General features: G+C 44.9%; 1 protein-coding gene across 1 annotated transcript in view; it reads right to left on the minus strand.

The window, feature by feature from the left end:
- Nucleotides 1-20,152, minus strand: part of LHFPL6 (LHFPL tetraspan subfamily member 6) — a 145,509-nt gene extending 125,357 nt beyond the window's left edge. The window contains exons 1-2 of the mRNA XM_065829267.2: nucleotides 19,420-20,152; nucleotides 16,413-16,972 (exon numbers count right to left, since the gene is read on the minus strand). Coding sequence (XP_065685339.1) covers nucleotides 16,413-16,797 — 385 coding nt within the window. The 5' untranslated portion in view covers nucleotides 16,798-16,972; nucleotides 19,420-20,152. The remainder of the gene's footprint in view (nucleotides 1-16,412; nucleotides 16,973-19,419) is intronic.
- Nucleotides 20,153-24,075: the final 3,923 nt, after the last annotated feature.

The raw sequence follows: 24,075 nt of genomic DNA on the forward strand, positions 1-24,075 counted from the left end.
GGATCAGTACATAGGTCACTATGTACCAAATTCAGAGGTAAATGGATATAGAGGGAGCTGTTACACGCTGGTCGAAGTCTAAATTAAGACAGTTTTCACCATGAGTAAGCAGAAAAATATAAGAAGTTAGGGAAAAGAAACTAATACAGTCCAATCCCTCTCCCACCCCAAACTTCTTCCCCTCTTAGGTCTTCTCTGGCTATCTTGGCTTCAGTGTTTGGAGAGGCAGCTGGTTCTATGCAGAAGCTCTTCATTTACTTTTGCCCTATTCACTGGCTAGTTTCTTCCAGACTATGGCAAAAGATTTGCAGTTTCACAACTGATTTCACAATTAGCTTATGCTCCCTCTCCCCCTAAAAATGCTGACCAGCCCTCCCCCATCCAGAAGGGCTACACTGCCTTTCTGTTGCAAAACATGGAGACCCACCTACAGACACACAGTCCATCATCCATCTACAGAAACTGGATGTTATCAAAACAGAACTACTGCTTATCCCTCATTTAGGGTTTTATTTTACAGAACAAATAAAAAGCATGGTTTCTTAAAAGCCACACTGTATTTGATCTGATGCTTTTCAAACGGGATCCTAGCAGCTCTTGTTGGGGCTGAATTAACAGTTTTGAAATGTGTAAAGAATATTGCTGACCTATTTTAAACAAACAAACAACAAAAAGAAAACCTCTCCATGACAAATTTATTCCTCTTTCTTACTTTTACTACAAAGGCAGACAGCCATACAGCCTAAAATCACAACCAAGTATAAATTTTGACTATTCTCATGAGGGCTATTGAAAGCATTTGCTTGCTGAGTTTCATTGACTGAAAAACATTTTGACTGGGTACATTCAAAATGCTTCTTATCTGAGCTGTTTCAAAAGATTAGTTTGCATTTTTCATATGTTAATGTTTCACAAGTAAGGAGGTTTCCAAGTGATTCATTGCAGGACATACAACTCAGCAGAGCCCTGAGTCATTCAAGCTGGTACCTTGGTCAGTAAATGCCAGTTACACCATTGCACACCACCTCAGAGTCTGTCCATGGTAGTAAGCCAGTTTTGCAGATCCTCTTCCAAAATCCAGGTTAGATTCTGCCTTTCAGCAGGCTGTTTCTCAGTGGTTTGTATTTTCACTGTCACCAGCATGTCAGTAAGACTGCATATCTTTTGAGCTCTGATTAATTTTGCCTTGATGCTATTGAAATGCCAAGTATAAACTTGAACTCAGGTTGAGAAATGTTAATAAGTTCTGAAATATCCATTGACTACATATATATATATATCAAGGCTCACAAATACTCAGAGATGCCTGTCAGGATCCACATGGCATTAGTGATCTTGTTTCTTTCTAGCTGAAGGCTCACCAAGTCAGGTGCTCATCAGCACTGATAATTAAATACATCATCTTGAAACAAAAGGACTATATTATTAAAGAACTCTAAGATATAACTCTTCCAGGATTTACATTTACTTGCATTCTCAAATAATCTTTTATTCTTTAATCTTTCAGAGCTGCCACTCACCATATTGGTAAAACGTTTCTGTAAATATTGATGTCTAAAATAAACCTGTGTATTGGATATCTGTGTAATTAGATTATAATCATAACCTGATTGCTGTAGTTTAAACCTCTGCTGTTACGATAGGTATGAAGTTTATAGGAATCTCAAGACTTCAGGACATAGACTAATCATTAATTATGTGAAAGAGGAAGAAACTTCCCCCAGAGTAATTTTATTGCTGAACAGTCTGTTATACTAGGTCTGCTACTTAAACTGGAGCATTTTATGCTGGAAACACTGAGTACAGATCCTGAACTTCATGCCCTCATACTAACTCAACGAATAATCTGTATTCTTACATTCAGCTTAGTAGGAAAAAAAGCTCAGAGAAACTATTAGTTATGCCTTCATACGTAAACCAATGTACTCAGCCAACCTGGGAAAAACAAGGAAGATTTCAGTCCATAGCCAGAGGTCCATGCATTGAAACTGTGCTCCGGAAAGACGTTTTCCATCCCCAGAAGAAAGGGTGAGGCCACCTTTTCCAACCAGATCTGAGCCAGGGCTGATTTCAGTGTCACCGTGCCCATCTGCACTGGCTGGGAACCCGCTCGCTGTTCGGAAATGTCACCTGGAGCTCACAGCAGCCCCCACCCTCCAGAGACACAGGGGACATTGGGAGACACTGCTGCAAGACACCTTTGCTTTCTTGGCACACCTGAGCTTCCTCATTTCCAGTAAACTCAAGTCGCTGCCTGAGATGTAAACTACAGTCAGCCTATCCACCAAGAAGATATTATGTATGTGTATGCACCAGGGTGACTGGTCCCATCCCATGGAAGACCTCCAAGGAAGAGGAGCTGCTTGAGGAAAATCCTCAGTGGATCTTATCCCACCAGGAGCTACAGAGCACAGAGGTCCCTCCTGGGAAGGAGTTGGGGAGCTGCTCATAACCTCAAGCTTTCTTGAGGTGTTTAGGGCCCTGCTCAAGACCATGTGCATTTGGAAATATTTTGTCTACAAAGGGACTACGGAGACCTTAGGGTAGAGGAAAGCAAGATGCTCCATTAGTTAAAATGCAAGGACTTGAACTAATACCTTCTAAAGGGCATAAGGAGAAGTTTCACCAATCAGAAGTCTCAATTCTGAAAATGATTTATGGTCTCCCAAGCCTGGCTGCCCTTGGTTTGCAGGGAAACACAGGTCTGTCAGTCTCTGAGTTACCCCCAAATGCAGAGCTCACTTTTAAGAACTCTTAAGCTTCACTTTGAATTAATTTTTAATTAGGTGCTTTTTAAAATTTTACTGAGAAACCATAGCATATTATTTTTGGATGTTCAGTTTGGCAGACTGAAGAAGGGTGAGCATTTCAGAGTGGTTGGCACTCTGCAAATAAAGGCCTTTTAGAGTACACCTCAAAACCACGTATTCTTACACAAAACCACTTACACTTGCACAAACCTGCCCAGCATCTGCCTTAGACACAGACCTGAGAAAATGCTGCTCGGCTCTAGGGAGGAGGTAGCAGTGATGTGAACAAGAGGTGCCATGTTCATGCTGGGGTGCTCATGTTCCCTCTCCCCCGCCTACCAGGGGCTGAGTATCAGATACTAAAAGGAAAACAACCACATTTTCTGTCTGCATTTCTGCACTCACGCGCGCACACACACTTCCCTAACAAACCAGCTTCCTCACCTGTTTTTGAAAAGAAAACTCACATGGACTTGCTAAGCAGCCCGGATTGCAAAACACTTGCTTCACAACCTTGAGTTGTCAATCCAGCCGCAGTCCACTAGCTCTGCTTTTAAAATAAAGCTGTGATTAGCCTGAAGAGAATAAAATTTGCTTCTCACAGCAAGCTTTTTAACTGCACTTTTGACAGTCTTCAATGATACCACCAGAAAAAGAGGGAAGCAGCTCTTTCTTGTTGTCATCACAAGTGAAAAACACTTGCAAGCTGACCTGGCTTCCCATATATTAGTTTTCTACAGAGATTTGCAACGGTGTCTGAATTGTCTTCCCCCACCTGCTCTGCCAAATTATTATGGTATAAGCACTTTGCAAAAAAAAAGCACAATTGCTTGAAATCACACTAGAGTCAAATGTTGATAAAAAGGTGTCACAGAGGGAATGAAAACTAACTGCTGTGAAATTTAATGAAACCCACTGTGTGCCAAGGGCACAGGCAGCCAAATTGAATTTAAAAAGGTGCCAAGCAGGGAAGCTTGTAATCAGACTAGCCACTATGTCAGATGAGATAAGCAGAATGACTTTTCTCTATCACAAGATCAAAATAGACTGCAATTCTTATGCATGAGATGAAAAGTTACAGTATTTATCCACCCAGCTTCCTGTGTTCTTAGCACCGGATCTCCAGCTTAGTGGTCTGAAATGGAATTTGCCATCTCCAGCATAAGGCTTGTCCTAGCCCTCGCAGGTCACCAAGCTCTTTCCTGACACAGTTTTTACTGCAAATTGTTATGGAAAAGAGGAGTAAGCCAAACAGAGTCCTGAATGGCTCAGGATAAACTATCTTCAGCCATGGTGTCACCTTCCACAGCTTGGGGAATGAATTGAAGTCAATGGAGAAGAGGAAATAAAAGAAAGCGCTAATGTAGGAGAAGGAAGCGAGAGACTCTGTTCAGAGAGCTCAATGCTTACAAGGCAACAGTTTCCAAAGCATCACTCCACTGTAGCCAGTTAAGAAATCATTTTGCTGCTTAATTATTATAACAGCATTATTTCGAAACAGAAAAGCGTGATCTCGCAGACAGAACTGTGCTTATATCCATTTATGGGAGCAGTCCTTCAAATTCTGGTAGCGCAAGGGACAATAAAGCTGTACAGCCCATCTTCTTTGTTGGAAATAGCTCTGGCTATATTCATTATTTCAGTGTCTTCGACAGTTATCAGTACTTTGGGGGACAGATGGGAGGGGCACATCGGTATGTGCCTTGGCCCCAGGCCACACAGAGAAGCTTGGGATCTACATCTTTGACTTGCTGATGGGTTTCATCATTGCAACCTGCAACTTGCAGCATGGACCAAACAGCTGGATTCTGCTCTTGCTGGTCTGCCTGTGACCCTGAAATACTTTCCAGAGAGAAAGTTTCTAGTTAGAGAGATTTCCAGTACTGAATAAAGCTCTCCAAAGCTGGCCATTTGGTTTCTTGTAAAATGACTTGTAAAAACGTCCTGACTTTTGTAACAATCTCTTGATTTTGCAGAATGTGCCTATAATGGTTTGGGGGCTTGTCTTTATATCAGTATTTAGTGCCATTTGTCATGTTTTTACTGCTGTAGCAGAAAAAAAAGGACTTGAAAACCAACAGAACTCCTTGAAAGCTAAACTACACTACAGCACAGAAGTCTGAAGTTTTGTATTTTCCTGCCTGTAACCCATACGATATCTGAAAGACCCTCTGTGAGCCAGCAAAAGCAGAGGATACATATGTATGCAGGTAAGGGAAAAGGAGCTGTAAAAAGGGGTGAAGCTCCTCTCCCCTTGCAGCCTCCTCCTGTCCCCCTCCGCCTGCTTCCTTCCCCATGCAGCGCCCTGCTCTCCTCGGCCAGCTTTGCCGGCCCTAACCCCCTCCTCCTGCTGCTTCCACCACCGCTCGTACTTTCCTGAGGATGCAGCTGAAGTAAAAGAGCTTTTGGAGGGGTGCAGTGTACCTGAAGCAGAAACTCTACCCATGTAAGTAATACATTTGTCATTTGTTACTAAGCCAACATTTAGGGGTCTCCTTTTACCTATTCCTCTGCAAGGCACATAAGAAATTAGTCAGCATCAGTATTTAGCATATCAAAAATGCGGTAAACTCAAAGCACCCCCAATTTCCTGATCTGACTTTGTTTCTATTGGGACTTCTCTGCAGAAGTAAATGTCTCTGTCTCTCTTCCTCCAGCAATTTGCAGGATGGATTTCCAGAATTTATTATGTTATAACAGCAACCATAACAGAAGCAACACTGTACAACTGAGGATGTTTGTATGAATTTGCCAGGCAGATGTACTAATCTCCAAACTATATTTAAAGCTCATAGTCATGCAGAAGCACCTGGGCTGAGTCAGAGCAGTACAAAGAAATTTCTTCTCACACATATACTCACAAAGGTCCCTCAACATCACTCTACTCCAGTTTCTATGGATTCCCAAAACTAAGTACTTTTTAGTATCTCCAGGTAACCCTTCCCAGTAACTGGCATTTGGCTGTATTGTGCCTGACCTGAATTTCTTGTGATGCTCTGAAATTCAGGTTCATTCTGATTTACAAGAAAAAAAAAAGGAAAGAAGAAAGAAAATATTAATAAATAGGCTTTCAGTTGGCTGCAGACCCAGACAAAAGCCTGAACTTGTGAAGAAGTCAGGCAGCACAGCGCACTCCTCACAAGCCGTAAGGCTATTTCTTACACTCCACTATGTTAGCAGGTTTCATATCCTTTCACAGAGCGCGGTGTATCAGAAGCAGCTTTTGTTATTCTAGATTGATCATTCATGGCTTTATCTCGAATTCTTTCTCCTCAATGCAAGGGACAAACTCCATATCCCTTCACATTTATTAGAAAACCATTCTTCTCAAATCAACAGTGCTCTATATTAGAAAGACATCTTTATTGGGAGACAATGCAAAACAACTGAACTGTCAGATTGCAAAGGAAAGAGTCAAACCTTTACATTACTACAGAAAAGATAGGGTGTTTATCAGAACTCTACATTTTTTGCTTCATTCTCTCTGGAGCCTTTTGGATCATGTTACAAGATAAAAATAACAATGATTTCTAATAGGTAATTGTTTAGATTTTCTTTCATTAACATTTTCTTTATATTCCTACAAACTACTGCCAAGCTTACTTAAAAGCCTGTTAGGCCAGTACAGAATTTTACCTGCAAATCAATTAAAAAATAGTCAGTTCTCATGAAAGACTGGGTTTTATAAGGCCCACGCAGGAAGAGGCGGACTCAGCTCATGGTACAGCAAACCTCTCAAGGAAGAGCTTTGGTGTAGGGCATTAGTCCTGCTGCAATTAATATGCCATACCTGGGGAATTAGGTAGGATCTGGCATTCCATGAAGGTCTCTGCAGTGGTATACGGCAACAACCTCCTCCAACCCCACTGGCATCAATGAGTGGTGATGACACTGAGCAGCAGATCCTGCCCTCTCCTGGGCCCCATGGAGGAATATGGCTGTTGATTTCAGCAGGTCAGGCTCTAAGGAAAAGCCAGTCTGAAGGGAAAAAAATTCCGCCTCTGTTCTCAGATGTACCTGTGACATCAGGGGACTGACAGTGGAACAAACAATGTAAATGAGATCTAATCAAGCCTAGTGAATCAGCCTTATCACCAGAATTGTCAGTGTGCACTGACCATGCCCAGTTTGTCATGCCTGAGAAGATACAGGACAGCTAGTAGAAGGGATCTGTCAAATGCAATATTGCCCCTCTGACCTGTGATGTCTTGTGGTGGCAGATTCATCCTAAGATGAAGGACAGGATGTCCTTCTTGGTCCTCTGTGACTTAAGACCATCTCGATATGGTCTGAATGCTACTTAGCACCTTGCACTTGGGCAATATAAAAAGCTTAACATTGCTGAGGTCAAAAAAGGTATTGCAAAGAGTCAAAGGAAACCCTTGAGCAGCCAAGACGATGGCAACCGCAAGGCATGAGGCTGTGGGTGGAGTCTGGATTGCACAATACCTCCCATGTTTCTTAATTACACCATGCTTCTTCCTAACTGCTCACTGCATGGAAACAACACATTGGTTGCCTTCAAGACCTACACCTGACTTCACTGAAATGATGAAGGAGATTGAAAACTGGCGTCTTGTACTTCATAAAGCTAAAGTTGAAGAGCTTGGAAGGTAAAAACGTGTTGGGGAGGTGAAACGATGTGAGCAAGGAAAGGAAAATGCAGGTTGAATATTGTGAAAAAATTCCAACTGGAATGCCAAGTAACCTGAGTTTCCTGAGGGAGAAAGAGAAAAAAAAAAACACATAGACATTTAATTCCAGACTGGACAAAATCCTGGAAAATACACCATTGAGAACAATCCTGTCCTGTCTGTAGGGCATATGATCTCATCCGTACTGGAAAATCTTGAAACATTTTGATGCCTAAATGAAGTTCCCAGCAATATTCAAATATCTCATGGAGCTCAGGAAGCAAAACAAGTCAGATCTTTCAATGCAGAAACAAAATTGCTAACTCCAACCCAGATTCTGTTCTAAACAATACAAATGCAGAGGATCTTAAGTGATGTAACTCTGCATTTACTTTGACTCTACACCAACAAAATAGATTATTTGCTCCCCTGCCTCATGTTTTCTGAAGTTTCATTAGGTTATGCAAGCAAAGCCTTTAGAAATGAAAAGCACTACAAAAGTGCTGATCATCATTGTTCCTTTCTAAGAAAAGAGGGTGAAAAAAGGCAAGAAGTCTGAACTTCATGCTACAGCTAAATAAAACAGCGCTCCAGGACTTCCTTAGATCAAAAATTCTGTTAATGCAAAATTCTGCTTAAACCCCACACAGCAGCAGCAATATTCAAAACATCACTTTTATATTCAACATTGATAGGAAAACAAAGAGAAGTAAAAAGATTCTTCCCATATTTTAGCATATTTTTTCTAATACATCAGCATTTCTATCTTAAAAGTGCTTTCAAAGCACCTAAAATCTAACTTGCAGAATTTGCTCCAGGCAGAAACTCTGCATGGATTTTTTCTCACTGTTTTTAGTAAAAAATTATAAGTAAACATAATTGGAAAAACAAAACAATACACACAACAAACAACTAAATGTGTGTTTCAAAGCACAAATCAGTATAAACATGCTAATTCACTGGGGTAGCTCTTCAAGAAGAAACTCAGCCCCAGTACCACACCCATTTTAGGCTAATGTCACAATCAAATAATCTTATCTCTAGACAGAAATATTGATGTCATTTGTACTAAGTGTCACTGACTTCAAAGCATACACAAAAATTTGGAGCCCATAAGGGCTCCAGATTTTCAGTAAGATTTTGAAACACCAAAAGAATCAAGATATCTGAAGTGGCTGAAGACAAAAAGAAAAAAACAAAGACAGCTAGGTATGAAGGCTCCTCTCAGCATCATTTGTCTTCTCCAAGTTGCATCTCCACTGTTCCAACAGTGTTACAACTCTCTGCTTGCTCTGCATCGCTCGTGACCTTGCTGGCAGGGGGAGGTCTCCTCAGAGCTACTGATTCTGCATGGCATGACCAGTAACATTTATTACTGATTCTTCCTTGCTGACCTGCTTTGTTAAAATGGTTGGTGTTAGCTTAAATAGTAAACCTTTGCTAACTCAAGTCTCCTTTAGTGGGACTCCTTAGGGAACAATCGCACAAACAGCTGTGCTGTTACAGAATTTTTTTACAATGAGGATGTTAAAACTCTGGCCCAGGTTGCCCAGAGGGGTGGTAGATGCCCCATCCCTGGAGACATTCAAGGTCAGGCTGGACCGGGCTCTGAGCAACCCGATCTAGTTGAAGATGTCCCTGCTTATTGCAGGGGGAGTGGACTAGATGAGCTTTGAAGGTGCCTTCACACCCAAACTGCTCTATGATTCTATGATATCTGTCAGGGCAGCTGCCTTTAGCAGAGCTGGAGTGGGAACTTCTGTGAGCAAGATGAAGGCAACCATGGGAAATGGGAACCTATATTAAGAATACAGAAAATCTAAGTCTGCACTTTTTTTTACCTATTTCAGGTAAGTACCTGCAAACTTTGATTCCACTCCAGTCTGACTTGCTGGTCCATGCATAAAGGTAAGATTCAAGCAATACAAGTTACATTTGATTAAGAGAATAGGAAGCTAAATAATGTTATTTATAAACTGAGAGCAACAGGGGACAAATATTGCATTGGTTTGGCTTCAGTCCTGAATTTGTCTTATATTTTAACTCCTATCTGAATATAGCAGAGAGAGACATGGCTAATCTTCAATAAAACGTATGCTACAAAATCTGTTAAGATAATATCACTGTCTAAATTCCCTTGTTTTAAATGACTTCACAAACAATAACCCTTCCCTGTCTTACTCATCCAGACTCCAAAGTCAAATCCAAGCACTTTGTGCTGTACCACAGTAAGAGAAGTCACCTCATAATGCTGGGAAGCAGATAGTGGACATCACTAGCAGTCATAGGGTCTAGTTCAGCATGTCAATGTCCGGCCAAAAAGGGATGAAGATGCAAAACTATATGCCACACTTAATATTTTGGTGGATGCCTATAGAAAAGTGGAGAGATATAACTGGTGTAAAGCATACCAGCTATGAAGCTACTTCTATACAGGTTGTTCTGGTAAAGAAACCACAACATAGCACAGCTGAAATGGACTAAAAGTGAGCTAACTGCTGGATCTTAAAAAAATCCTCAAAAAATGTAATTTTGCAATGATATATTCTTGGTGCTACACTTTTAAACATTTGCATTAATGATCTGGAAGAAAAGCAGTCAGAGTAATTCACCACTGGAATAACTTATGAAGACCCTGCTTTTCTGGAAGTAATTAAATTCAGATTGAAAGCTGGTTTGTTTTTTGGGTTGTTTTGTTTTGTTTTCCTCAGAGATATACTCTTGTTTAAAACAAAATGATATGGAGGCTGTCCTATGACCCATGCTACAGCAGACTTCAGACTAAATAGTCAGAGTGTTCTCTGCTGACCTTATTACTGCTTATTCTACGAGCCTGCAGCATGGCATGTAATCACTCGCTAGCAACATTTAACACTGCCGTGTTCCCTCTTTGCTCTTCCTCTGTTACCTCATGGTGAGGCATCTGTTCCACTCATGCCCCTTATATCTGCATGTATACACTGGATTAATACCTAACACACAGCTTGTCTTTGTTTGAGGATTGACCTGTCACGTATCCACATAAGCACAGCAAAGTCACTGAAGCTTTACATCTGGTAGGAGGAAACAGAGTGGAAGATGTAGCAAAACATCCCTGAGCAGCCAAGTTGCCAGTGAAGAGAGCTTGGTGTTGGACAGAAGGAGATGCCCCTCCCTAGCCTCTCCCCAAAAGTTACACTTCTGAAAAATATTTTAGCTAAAGAGCATGAGAGAACTAAAAGGTTATTTTTGCATGTTTTTCTGCCTGGGTTTTTTCAGGTGTAAATTTCAGGAGGAGGAGGGAAGAATATGTATAGATGGTGGAAACGGACAACATAGGCTCAGAGCTGCCACAGTCTGGGGTAAATATCTCCTCTCTGGAAGTCTCTGGAGCATCTCAGATCTTCCCTGTCCCCACCAAGGCTCTTCTCAGCTACATTTTCTCCCTATAGGCAGAAAATTATCCTGACCTTAGTCTTCCAGGCAGAAAGCAGAGAGTCTCACTTCAGCTGTCAGACAAAATAACATTTATTGGTCACTATCTGCAGTTCTTTTCCTCCAGCTCCACACAAACCTTTCCCAAGAGTTTCAAGTTCCGGTAGTCAACTGGAACTATCCTCACCAAAGCCCCTAATGACTTCTTCTCAGCCAATCTCAGAACTGTGACTGCCTTCATAGTCCTTGACCCATGGGTTGCCTTTGACTGCCAGCCATGTGTCCTGAACCATGACTTTCCCTTAGGTTCAGTGACTACAGCTCTTCCAAGAGCTCCTCTTACTTCTTTAGCTGTTTCCCCAAGCATTTTCTTTGAAGGACAGCTCTTCATGGTCCCACAGTGCTATGACTTTAGTGCTTTTTCCTTCTCTGTCACCTGCAATTTAGGCATTGATCATCTTACCTGAAAAGTCAGCATCAGCCATTAATATGCTGGCAACTTGCAGATCTCCTTTGCACCTGTCTCCCTTATGGATCTCCAACCCAAAATCTCAAAGGCTTCTCTGAGATTTCCTTATAGGCAACACAGAGCCATCACCCTACACTCAATGTTCTCCTCATCTTGATGGAACACTCCTCATACTTCTGACCTGCACACCCAGAAAACACTTGTCCTGACCAGTCTACAGGTGATGGAAACTATTATGGCCACTATTGGCATCAGACACATAGCAAAGGATTCTGCAGAAATTTTGTGTGGTGCTGTGACCTTTTTTTTCCAGAAGGACAATTTTTTGTTTTGCTTTGCTTTGTTTTTTTCTGAGACAAAATCAGAAGTTGTTAGGATCTGAGATTTTTTTATCAAATAATCAAATGCTCCTTTCATCACACACACACGCCTCCCCCCAGTTCAAGAGTTCTCCAGATTTTCTAACCAGCCATTCAAGGACCATAGTTTCGGGAGTTTTAGCATTCCCATGAGACACAAGGAAAACAAGACAGAGAAATAAGGAGAGAAAGAGAAGGCATTGATGAAAATTTTGCTCCTTTACTGAAGGGAGCAGCAATATTGTGCATTTATTGAGTACAATCAATGCACTGTCAGAACTAAAGATGGCAGCACAAACCACATGGCTGTCCCATAACCATGGAGAGGGTTGACTTCTCACAAAGCACTTTGAATCAGGACCAAAGCATCAGATTCAGAGAGATGTCTAAGTCAGCAGGTTGCTTCATGCTGTGCTCCCTTGGACTCATATTCCTCTGAGCTTGGCTTAGTGGTCCTACCCAGCCAAAGGGAGCTCTGAGTTAGTGAAGATTTCATCTATAATTCCTGTACACTGCCCATTTTAATGAAAAGCTTCACCTTGCCAGCATAACGCTCTTTAAATTGACCATCCTTGCAATACTTGTGTCTTTTGATCCGCTGCCTCTCGTAAAACTGGCTAACCTTTAAGTTCATTATGTTCTCAAAATTATTGCTATGTTCTTAAAATCATTGTTCTGCATTCACAGAATGAAACTATTCACTAAATCAGTATGTCATATCTGAGCTGCCTATCTGCAAATTTCTAGTCTCCCCATTTAAGTGGAATTGACTTGCCATGGCACAATGGAAAGAAAATCAATAATTACAGATCCAAATTTGCCATAGATTTGTTAAACTTCACTTCCTGCTGTCATGCCCTCAATCGTTACAGTCAAAGATAAATTCTGGCAATCTGTTCTAGCTACATTATATATACCTCAGTCTTCCAAACAGTCAAAGAAAACCAGCTGGAAGCACTACCCTTACTGTTATCAGTGAAGGCTGTATCCATCTACATAACTGTGCCCTCAAGAGGTTACAGACAGCATAACTTTCACCTCAGTTGTCAGTTCTTCGAAGCCATCCGACAGAAATATCCATGAAGCATGTTCTGAGACACTGCAGCAGCAGTTTGCTGGCCATGGACTGCAGACCACTGACAGACAGTGCAGAAATGGCTGGCCTTGGGCTGTTGGCTACTTCTTGTCACCCACTACCAAACTGCCCTAGGAAAGGCTAAAAATAGCATTGTTTTTCATGTAAGCTATTGCTAAAAAGGCTACAGAGCTGCCACATGATCATGCATGGGAAAGGAAGCAGTTCCCATAACTGTAAATGGGAGGAAAAGTCTACATTGCAGTCTTCCCACTAGTAGCAGAAACTCAATATGTACCATCTCAGAGTCATCTTAAAATGCATGTATGCTCTGTAGCCAGGATTATCTGAAACAGCAAATATAGACTAAGTACATAAGATCAACCCATATGTAAAGAGCCCTTCTGACACTGCATGGATCTGCAGTTTTTTGCAGGTTCTGCCATTCAATTTTTATGAGAAGAGATGATTTATGGTGTAAGCACTCATGAATAATTCACTCCTGAGTTGCCACATACAACTTGGGGAAATCCCAGCTGTAAAACCTTGGCACGGTTCAGGTAGTGCAAGCTGCGCTACTTTTATACAGGTGTTATTCCACTGACCTACTTGGAGTTACTCCTCCTTCGCACTGCTAGAAGAAGAGGATGAGGCTGTTTGCTTACCACCTCTAGTAAGCAAATCTCTCTGCCACCTCTTCAGAGCAGTAAAAACACTTCCAGTGTTTCAGTAAGTTAGTTTTAGCAACCTTAGTGCTTTGGCTCACCACAGCTTCAGGGGCCTGTACGTCTCACCCACTCCTGAGCCTCCCATAATACTCCATTGTCAACTGGCTCAGTTCCTCATCAAGTCCATGTTTTTAAATCATGCTGAGAAAATTACTTGCATCCTAGACCAATGGAACACCACTAAAGCCATAAACTAGCTACACTGACCATGTCTTTATGCTGGTTTCTAACTTCAAGAGAAATATGGTTTATTCCAACAACTAATTCTCCACAACTGGAGCAGGGGCCACAGAAGGGTGTTAGTGCACATGGTTCAGACAAAAAGACAGTGAAATGACCTAGCCAGCTCCTTACCCTAACATGGAGAATTAATTAATAGCATCACTCAATGGGCTTTTTCTTCATGTAAAGATAGGAAGGGGTTCTTTACCCAATAATATTAATTATTAAAAAATAAATAAATAAAAACCCACTGACTTGAGAGGGTTTTATTTGGTTAGATCTCCAAGTGGAGGCCTATTAAAATGGCAATCACTGAACTACCACTGAGTCATATTCAAATCACGCATTGTGGCATATAACAAAACCTACAACTGTAATACAGGGAACAAAGAGCTGGCATTCCCAGTCAGTAAATAAAGTGAACAGCTTGTGGCTATCTTGACATAAAACAACCTAATAATTATAGTGCGTAAGTTAGACATCTGAATAACTGTAGCCATGTCATTTAAACAATTAAACTGTATTGATTTATAGCAGTGAAGGATCTGATTAAGGAGGTAAGGATCTGATCTTTACCCTAATATGTCCCTTCAGTTCATTTAAATTATTGGCTTTCACCACTTTGTCTCTCCCTCATGTCCCCACGGTTGGGTTTTAAGCAGGTTAAGAAACGGTGGGTTTTCACTTTGTTCATTTCTTACACACTTCCAGTAGCACTGAGTGAAATGAGAGACAACCATAAAAGCCAGTAGAGGGGAAAATTAGACATGCTGTGTAACTAATTTCTGAACTGTAAGCAAAGTTGTTGGCAATTTTCGTTTCATATCACAAGTTCACATTTCTTTGAATTGTCACCTACATATCACAAGTTCACATTTCTTTGAATTGTCACCTACTGAGGACAAGCACTACCTGCTCTCACCCTTCCACATGGGATGGGATGCTCCCTGGTCAGCTGGGACAAGCTCCAGGAGTGGTCTCAAGGGACCTCTCACTCCCTTGCACGGGAGCTACCATCCTGCCTCGGAGAAGGGTGCACACCTCGAGCCCACACCAGTGTCACAGGGAAGTGGGGTTCCTTCTGCGTCCCCCAGCCAGCCTGCCACTGCTGGAGCAGCTGCGTTTGCTGGGGTGGCTGTAGGCAGACACAGGCACGGGCAGCCCCGCTCCACAGGCAGGCAGGGGAGCACAGCCACGAGAAAGGGGCCAAACACAAATTAAAACCAGATGAGCAGAGCCAGCAGTTGGGAAGAGCGGGCTGGTTAAAGCACAAGCCTGTGATGGGTCTAAGTGAAAATAACCAGACCGAGCAGGCTTGCAGAGTGTCACCGAACCAAAAATCCCCTTCACCTCCTGGCTGCCAGGCAGGAACTGTGTAACGGAGCAGGCTTCAAGAAGCAGCAGCTCCCAACAGAGTTAACTCTCCAGCAGCTGCTGCACTTTCAAATTGTCAGCCAGATTAAACACAGGAATGAATGCCTGTGGGTCACAAAGCTGAGGGGAGGGTGAAACGACAGGGTTGGTTTGCTGTGAAGTGCAGAAACTATTCAAAAAGCTGGAGCCAGGGCTCCCCGTGGCCAGGAGGGAGCTACACCAGCATCGCCTGTCTAGGGGGTTGGCACAGGGCCCTTTCCTTGCCTCAGTTGTCCACCTCAAGCTGGACAGCATTTGAGGTTTTGTCTTGTGCTTCCTTAGGGCTGCAGACTCGGGATGCATCCAGACTGTCCTTGCGAGGCAAGTTTCTGTTTGGAGGGGAGAGAGGTGGGGGTCCCACTGCAGCCTGCTCCTCTGCAGCGTGAGCTGGCATGCCTGGCTGGGACCAGACACTGCAGGGGACCTCAGACACTGGTGCCTGCGCTGCCCCAGCACCCAAAGCCCAGGGAAATATGTCCCCTTACAGGGCCAAGCATGCACAGGCAGTGGAGCGCTTGAACCAGGCGAAAGTGAGTGCCACTGAGCCACATGTCACCGATGACAAGAGAGTGATGATTTACTGGGAAAACTGCCCTATAAAAAACACGCTTGAGGATCCTGTTTATTGTCTCACACCCTTCAAATACTCCACAGTTACAAATACTCCATACAATTACAAGCTAAAAAAAGGATGGGAGGTAATTAGCCCACATGCTGTCTAGCCCATAGACTCAACAAACCCACGGCACCATCAGCGGACAGCACGGGTCAGACAGCGCAGCGGGGCTTCCCCTGGGAGATTGTGGGCCACCTCCACCAGGGATAAATAACCCTCACTTCAAACTTGGGCCATGGACTTGTTGCCAGATCCACACAGCTGCAGAGAGCAGAGGTGGAGGGAACTGTGCTAGTGATGGGAGTAGGAAGGAGAAAGAAGAGACGTTGTTTCCGCATAACACAGCCTCTCCTCTGCAAAACCACAGTGCTCCATGGGGTTCTGCAGCCCCCATGCTTCTCCAGGTATCTCCATCCTAGCTGAGCTCCACTGGAAACTACAGCCCACAAAACTGGTGCAAAGATGCTGGCCCACAGATGTCAGCTTTGAATGGAGCTCCCAAAGGTTGCACAGCAATCGATCGGGGACTAAATGCAAGAGAATGATCACAGGTGGCTCTGCACATTAAGACATCCAGAAAACCAGCTCAATCATCAAGAAAGCCAAGTGATCTCCCTCACTAGCAGAAAGTTTGACATACCCCCTCTACTTCTCAAAGTACCAGGAGTGTCTCCACACAAGTAAACCTACAGCCTGAAGATTCCCCCATCCCCTCCCCACACAAGCACTTACCCCCCAGGAACTGGATGCCTCCTGCCACCCTGCCCACGGTCCTGGAGATGAGCTCAGACACGCAGCAGCCCATGAGTGCCGTCAGGGCCACCAAGAGGAGCAGCCCACAGCCCAGGCCCGTCACCACCGTGCAGATCCTCCACTCAGCACTTGGGATGGCCTGGAAGGAGGCATAGCGGCCACACTGCTCCACCATCACGGTCATCTGGCGACTCTCATCCCGCACTGGGTAGGAACACCTTCGGAAAGTGCCAAACGAAACCGACTTCTCCAGCTGAGACCCCAAAAGCCAGTAGGGCATGAAGAAGCCCACGCAGGAGGCAGCAGCACAGAGGAAGGAGAGGAAGGCCCAGACCACGCCAGCACAGGTGAGGCTGGAGGCCATTTTTGTATCTGCTCCAAGACCCCTCACGATGAGGAGATAGAAAAGCAGCTGTGTATTTTAGAGGAGGTTTATGGATAATCCGGAGTCTCTCAGCCTTGACAAATCCTCACGCGGGGAGAAGCTTGAATCCTAACAGCCAGCGGAATGTTTCCTCCCATCATGAAGACAAAGGTCCCTAATTAAATAAGAACACATAAAAAAAGGAGAAGATGATAAGTTCAGTAATGCTTATATTAGAAAAAAATGTTTATCTGCCAGAGTGTTTTTCCTTTCTACCACACTTTTCATGAGGACATCTCACTTTTCTGTCCCATCCTTGCAAGCAGCCGCTAGAACCACTGCCAGCAACCCCAGCTGCCAGGGATGGCGGGAGGGCAGCGGGAGGCAGCCTGGCCAGCACAGGCTGTTGTGCACATCCAGGAACACTCTGCAGCCACCTTCAGGGGTTCCCCGTGTACTTGCCTACGCACTTTTCTCCACCGTACATTTTGATCTTTCCCGTACTGATAGAGAAAAAAGGCAAGGTCTCGTTTATCCGTATCTAGTCAGGTCTTCCCCCTGCTACACCTGGGGAATTTACTTCACGTTATACATGGCCCTGTAGTTTCAATGTAAAAGTGCTTGCAGTGCCTCAGGCTTCTCAAGATCAGACCCCTGTGGTAGAAGTAAGCCTCATTAACACACCCCCAAGAGAAATGTTACAAGGTGTCATTTTTTCCAGCACTCCCTTAAGTCATTGGCATCCCTTTGTACAAGGAGCCCTTTATCACTTGATGTCCAGAATCACCAGCAATCCCAGCTCCAGCTGAGCTCCTGTTAGGTGAAGACATTGCCACTTCTTTCAGATTCACCCCCAATCAACCAAAAGCAGCACATTATTAAAACATAGGGGTCTCTCTTAATATCCTTGCTCGCACTCAGCCCAGCTCCTTTCTGTCTTTGCCTCTTCCCTGTTCAAATCCAGGAGCCTTAACCCCTCTGCATCCTTCTCAGACAACTCCCAGCCTCTAAGCTCATTAAATGCACAACTAAGTGCTTTTGAGTGTCACAGAAACCTGCCTGCTGTTTTCCAGAGGTTGGGGGGTATATTTCTTGTTAAATCCATGTTGGATCATTACTCCAACTGCATTTGTAAATTTATTATCATTTCTCACAGTTGCTGCCAAATTAATTCTGATAGCTATTTACAGGGGCTTTTTTTTTTTTTTTCCCTAAGCATGATTAGACACTAATCAGTGAATTCAATTTATGTACAGGCAGTAAAATTAATACTACTTCAGTACAAGGAGGGGATGTTGAGAAAGAGTCTGTAAGTGAAATTAAGCATGTGCACTACACAGAAGTTTTGTTTACTTTTAAAACACTAAGAAAAATAAGTGTCTTCCACAATGTTAAAAAAGGCCCATGCTGCTTCTCAAGAAGTATATACCTATCTACTCGTAGCCTATCCAAGAAATGCTTTTCAACATGCAAAACACCAAACCCCTGGGGACAAAAACTTAGGAGAGGGGCACAGGGTGCCCGCATCCCTCCAGAGGCATCTTCTGGAGAAGGATCTTGCCTGTGTCTTGGCTTGGCACCAAACGTCTAAGGCAAAGTGGGTCACAGCACTTGTGGAAGATCGTTCCCAGATTCGGGGAAGGAGGTACGGCTGGAAATAGGGAACAACATGGAGGTTCCCAGGGGCAAGACCCTGCAAATCCGCCAACTCCGACGGGGCAGCAGCTTTGCCTCCCCGAAGACTGCCAGCCCACAACCGGGGAGGCAAACTCGCCCTCCGGCCCCGAAACCCCGCTCCCTGCCCTCCGGGGGTAGGAGGGGGCGGCAGAGAGATCCGGACACCCCGGAGGGAAGGCGGCGGCCAGGAACCAAAACTCGCCGGGGTGATGCGAGGGGAAGGCTGCGGGGCGAGAGGGCGCCGCGCCCGCGGGGCCGGGAGACTGCGAGGGGGACCGGGGAGGGGCGGGCTGGGGTGCAGGGGGTCCAGGAGGGGCAGCGGTTGGGAGGACAGGGGGTCCGGGAGGAGCAGGCTGAGAGGGGTAGGGAGTCCGAGAGAGAAAGGGAGATGCGGTCAGGGAAGAACTGGAGAAGCAGAGGCCGGGAGGGCAGGGGATCCGGAGGGCCAGGAGGACGGAGAGCCGGGAGGACAAGGAGACCGGCAAAGAAAAGCGGTCCGTGGTGGCAGAGAGATTCGGGAGGGAAAGGATGCGGGAAGGCAAGGGGATAAGAAGGCTGGGGATCCGCGAGGGGAAGGGAGTCTGGTGGGTCCAGTGGAACGGACAAGGGACGCGGCCGGGCAGGGGGTGTCGAGGCGGGGAAGGGAATCCGGGAAGGGAAGAACGTCCGAGGCAGAGTATGTGGCCGTGCAAGGTGGGTAAGGGTCTGGGAGGGGAAGTAGGTTCTGAGGGCTGGGGGATCCGGAGTCGTGTAGGGGATGCAGCGTACAGGGAGTGCCGGAGGGTAGGGGTCCCAGAGAGGAAGGGAGTGCAGGGGGTCCAAGAGGGTCAAGGGATACAGCTGCGCACGGAGTGCAGGAGGGCGGGGGCCCGGGAGGAGCAGGATGGGTTCGGAGGTGCTGGGATGGGTGTGGGCAGACTGCCGGGGAAGCGAAGGGCTACTTACGGATACGCCGGGCGCGGGATATGCCCGCGGTGACTGCAGGGAGCACATGGGCGCAGAGCCGGCGGGTGGCGGCCGCCCCAAGCGACTCTTCTCGTGGTCCCGGCGCGGAGGCGACGCGGGCCCTCCGAGGCGGGCGGGACCGGGACAGAGACCCTCCCCAGCCCGGCTCGTCCTTCCCTTCCTTCCTCCGCACGTTCCTCTCTCTCCCCGTTTGATTCCTCGGGAGGCAATGCACTCCGCCGCCTCTCCTCCCCCTTCCCCCGCCGCCGCCTCCCCGGGCGGGACTCGCCGCGGACGGCGCAGTTGCGGGGCCGCGGTCGGGGCCGGGGGGCCGGGAGGCGGCGGACGGGGGGAGGGGAGCGCCTCCCCGAGCCCTCCCGGGGCGGGGGTCCCGGTTCCAAGGGGTCGGAGCAGTGGGTGGGTCGTGATTCCCCGAGCCCTCCCGGGGCTGGGACAGTGGGTCTCGGTTCCCGTGGGCGGGAGCGGTGAGTGCCGGTTCACTGAGCCTTGCCGCGGCTGGTCGGTCCGGGGGGCGGTGGGGAGCCCTGCGGCTGCCCGCGGGGTGTGTGGGGCGTTGGAGCCGGGGAAGAAAGGGCAGGAAAGGAGATGAGAGGAAAGAAAAGGAGGAAAAAGCCGGCGGGGAAGGAGTGTTAGAAGAAAAGGGGGAAGGCTGGAGCCCTTACATGGGAAAATATGGGCTAATCTGATGTTGTGCGTGCCATAAGAAGTCTGTGTGTGCGTGTCTGTATGCGAGCTGCTGATCCAGCATTTTGATCGTAACAGTTAGGGAGCCGGTCTACAGCGAGAGTAAATGTGACCGGAGTACCAAGCAGCTCATCCCGGCTGGGTTAGGTCAAGCGGAGAGACAGGAGCTCCAGCCCTTTCCCAGAGTGTCTCAAGTGAGAAAGTTTTGGGGAGGGGTTGCCTTCTGTGGGCAAGGAGAGATGGTGCACACAGACCCTCTGGGAGAGAAATTTTCTATTCTGCTTTTTCCTCTCCACCCTGCAGCTTGAATAAATTCCTTCAGACAGAAGACGATTTTATGCCAGGTTTAAATTATGTCAGCACCGGACACGCAAAATCTCTTTGGTAGTGTTTCTTTTACAGTCCTGGAACATAGCAGGTGATTTAAGTACTGATCATTAATATTATTAATGCTAAATGGAAGTGAGGTTTATTGCACTCAGCCCATGTTTACACCATTTAATAGTAACAACAATCATGTTCAGAATTAAATTACAAAGCCATTTTATTGGATTTTTTAAAATAACACTTTCAATTTTTTCCACATAATGCAAAGTCTTAAAATCAGAACACTACTGAAAATGCGTGTTTTCTCAAGGGATAAAAATGGATTGGAAGAACAAGTTTTCCATCCTAGCATTTCAAGTGTATTCTTTAAGGAAAACTGTTTTAAATAAAAGAAGGCAGTTAAAGATAGGCTGAGTGCTAGAAGGTATGCAATACTGTGCTTCACAAGGCAGACAATGAAGGCATAACCCCAAAACAGCCATGGCCCCCTGACTACCTCTGGGATACATCCAACTAGTATACATCTATATTAGCAAATAATGTGGACCAATCTGGTCTGATTAGTTGGTGCTGAGGACCTGAATGACATTCACACATTTCCACAGGGTTTTTTTCAGCTCAATTCCAGCCTGGGTCTGTAGACTGAGGTCCTCATGAACACTCAGAACGCATCAGGTGCACTTCTGGCACCTGTCTTCTGCTTTCGTGCCACCTGCATCCACTTTGTGTCCTCACCACTGCTGGGTAAACCAAAACGTGGTAAGTGAGGATGATCTGGAAATTCAGTCCAAAGGCATGAGCTTGATCCACACCAGAACATGAATGTGGATGTGCTCAGGAGGTGGCTCACGCAAAGGGAGCTGGTGTGACTTTCCCAAGGCTGAGAGCTGGAGCCTGCCCCGCAGCATGCCATCCCAGCACCCTCCTCTCAAACCAGCTTTCTGCTGGTGCCAAGCCTCTGCCTGCAGAGTGCACCTGGGAGTGCACCAGCTCTCCAGTCTCCACATCTGCAAGTGCTATGCACTTCTCGATGAGAGTAGACACGCTTCTTTTACCGCTCTCCTGACTTCACTTGGCTCAGTCAGGTGTTTTACCTCCTGCTGTTCATTTTACCAACACCTGAAATGACAGGGATACTAAGCTAACATTGTGACATTTGAACTGTGCTCTGGGTGTAAAGAGAGAGAATAATTGAGTGTTGTTGCTAAATCCACAATTGTCTAAAGACCCAGGCTAATGTTCTTTCCTTAGCCAGGGGCCTCAGTTTTAATGAAACAGTAATAAAGGTGTCAAAATTAGGCAAGTACTGGGATTAGAAACAGGTAGAAAGTTCTTGGCATTAAAATGACTGTGGAAAAACTTCTGTTTCACACATGTAAACAGTTCCTCAGTTAAAACTGGCTTTGTAAACCTAGGGAGAAGAAAACAAGGATGCATTTATTCATGTAATTTGTATCTTCCATGGTATATGCCAAGGTCCCCAAGTCAGTGTTTGCCTTACTAATGGCATCTCTACAGCAGTTCATTTACTTCCCTTATATGGCCTTTACATTCACTCCCTGAGCTGCTGCCATTCTGCATTCCCTCATGGAAACTGTGTGCTGAATTCTGCATCTCTCCTGAAGCATCTTATCTTGCCAACTGTCTCTGAATGCCCCCACAAGCTGGTTGCATGACTTAGTCACTTGTAGGGAAATCAGCTTTGTTTCACAATCCATTTTCTGTCAGAGAAGGAGTTTCATTTTGATTAGAGACAAATTAAACACATTGTTTGTATAAGTTAACATCCAAATTCTTATTCTATTTTTCTCTAATGTTTACAACTTAACATGCTTCAACTGTATCAACATTTGCTGCCCCTTTCAGGGAACATTGTGCTTACAGAATTTTTACTGGGAAAGTTAGCTGAAACATTTCAGTCCATGTCTAACTTGTCTGAAAGAAAATGGGAGTTATTATATGGTGCTTCAGGATCCACAGTCTCTCTTGTAACCACTAAAGCAGAGAGATCTCCTCAGAGCAGAGCGATAACAAAAGCCCTGGTCCTCAGGGCCTTGTCTATACTGAAATAGCAGCTGGTTTTAAAATTGGTTCTAGTGTTTTGAAATTTGAGAGAATTCACTTTTGAGAAAGCTTCAGAGTTGGTTGAGGGAACCTGAGCTGTGGATTCCCCACTGCTGGAACCACTGGAAGTCAGACTGGATCAAACGCCCACAAATACACTGTCAGAAAACCACCTTAGCAGGGAGATGGGAAAATATGCTTATAGATTTTACTGTTTCTCTTCTCCCTGGTCCATTAACTAAGTTGCTGTTACAGCTGGGGCCCTACAGACTTGATGGAGCTAATCAGCACAGCAGAATAAAGAGAGAAGATCCTGTCGCTGTACCTAAATCAGTTCTGGCTGATATACACATCACAGGCTCAGCCACAGATTCTTCCATTACAGCATATCCTGTGAGACAAACCACTGTCATATAAGATGCCATAGGGGAGCACATATGTTCCTGAACCCTGAGGAAAATGAAGCAGCCAGTGAACCTCCATCTCATTCTTCAGCCTTTGACAAGAAAAAGAAACAAGATGTTTTTATCTTGCAGGCCACCATCTGGTTTTCTTTTGTGTGGTCTGCAGGAGAGTGATCACGCCAGCATGGTTCCGAGCATCTTACAAAACTGGATCTTCAGGTCATGTCTATACTTGATTTTAAATGAAAAAGAAAGGTGTAGGCACAACAATAGACTTGAGGCTATGTACTGGGAGCAACAGAAAGTCAACCCAATTATTCAAATACAGTCGCTAAAAACCAAACAGACAAGTAGTGTTAGGGAAATCATCCGATAATTAATAGATTTGCCTGAAAATGTGTGCAATCCAAAGCAGCGAGAAAAAAAAATCAACTGAACAAGCATAAAAAAGAGAACCCCAAGTCTAACACCTGCAGATTCCTCAGAGGAAGGTAAGAAAGGAAATTCAAGTCACTAGAACCTAATATATCTGTATGGTGTCTCTTCCAGGTAAAACACATTGCACATTTTCAAATGTGGGTGGAACTAGATTCCGCAGATTTTGAACTATCATATCTGAACCAAATCCTAGCCTAAAAACTTAGCTCTAAACAAAACAATCTCTCTCCAGTCACACTCCGATATTGTATTATGATTAGTATTTATTTTTATGGTGGTTCTCACGGTGGCAGATTTTACACATTGCTATTACTCATTTTTCATGAGCAGAACTTAACATATTTTTGAAGGATTCTGGATATAATGCTATTGTTGCTAACATCTGTCTTTTAATTTCTGGGCACATACAAATAACATGTCAATGAAAAATAAAAAAAGGGAAGCATCCTTTTTATTTACCGTAAACCCTCCTTATGTTGTTTCATCTTTATAAAGTTATTACTTATCATCTATTACATAAAGGCCACCAGGTGGTCCACATTTTGCAAGGCTCTAAAATAGTAGCTACAGCAAATCAAGCTACTGATTATCTCTTTTGTGTCCTGTTGCTGACAAGCCTGGTGGCTGTGGGAGAGGCCAGAGAGGTTTGTTCTGCACCAGCCGCGCGGCTGAAGGAAGGAATGAATGCCTGCTCTGCCCTCGCAAACACCGCCAAGGT

Source organism: Patagioenas fasciata, chromosome 1 (genome assembly GCF_037038585.1).
Source record: "Patagioenas fasciata isolate bPatFas1 chromosome 1, bPatFas1.hap1, whole genome shotgun sequence".
NCBI classification, from domain to species: Eukaryota; Metazoa; Chordata; class Aves; order Columbiformes; family Columbidae; genus Patagioenas; species Patagioenas fasciata.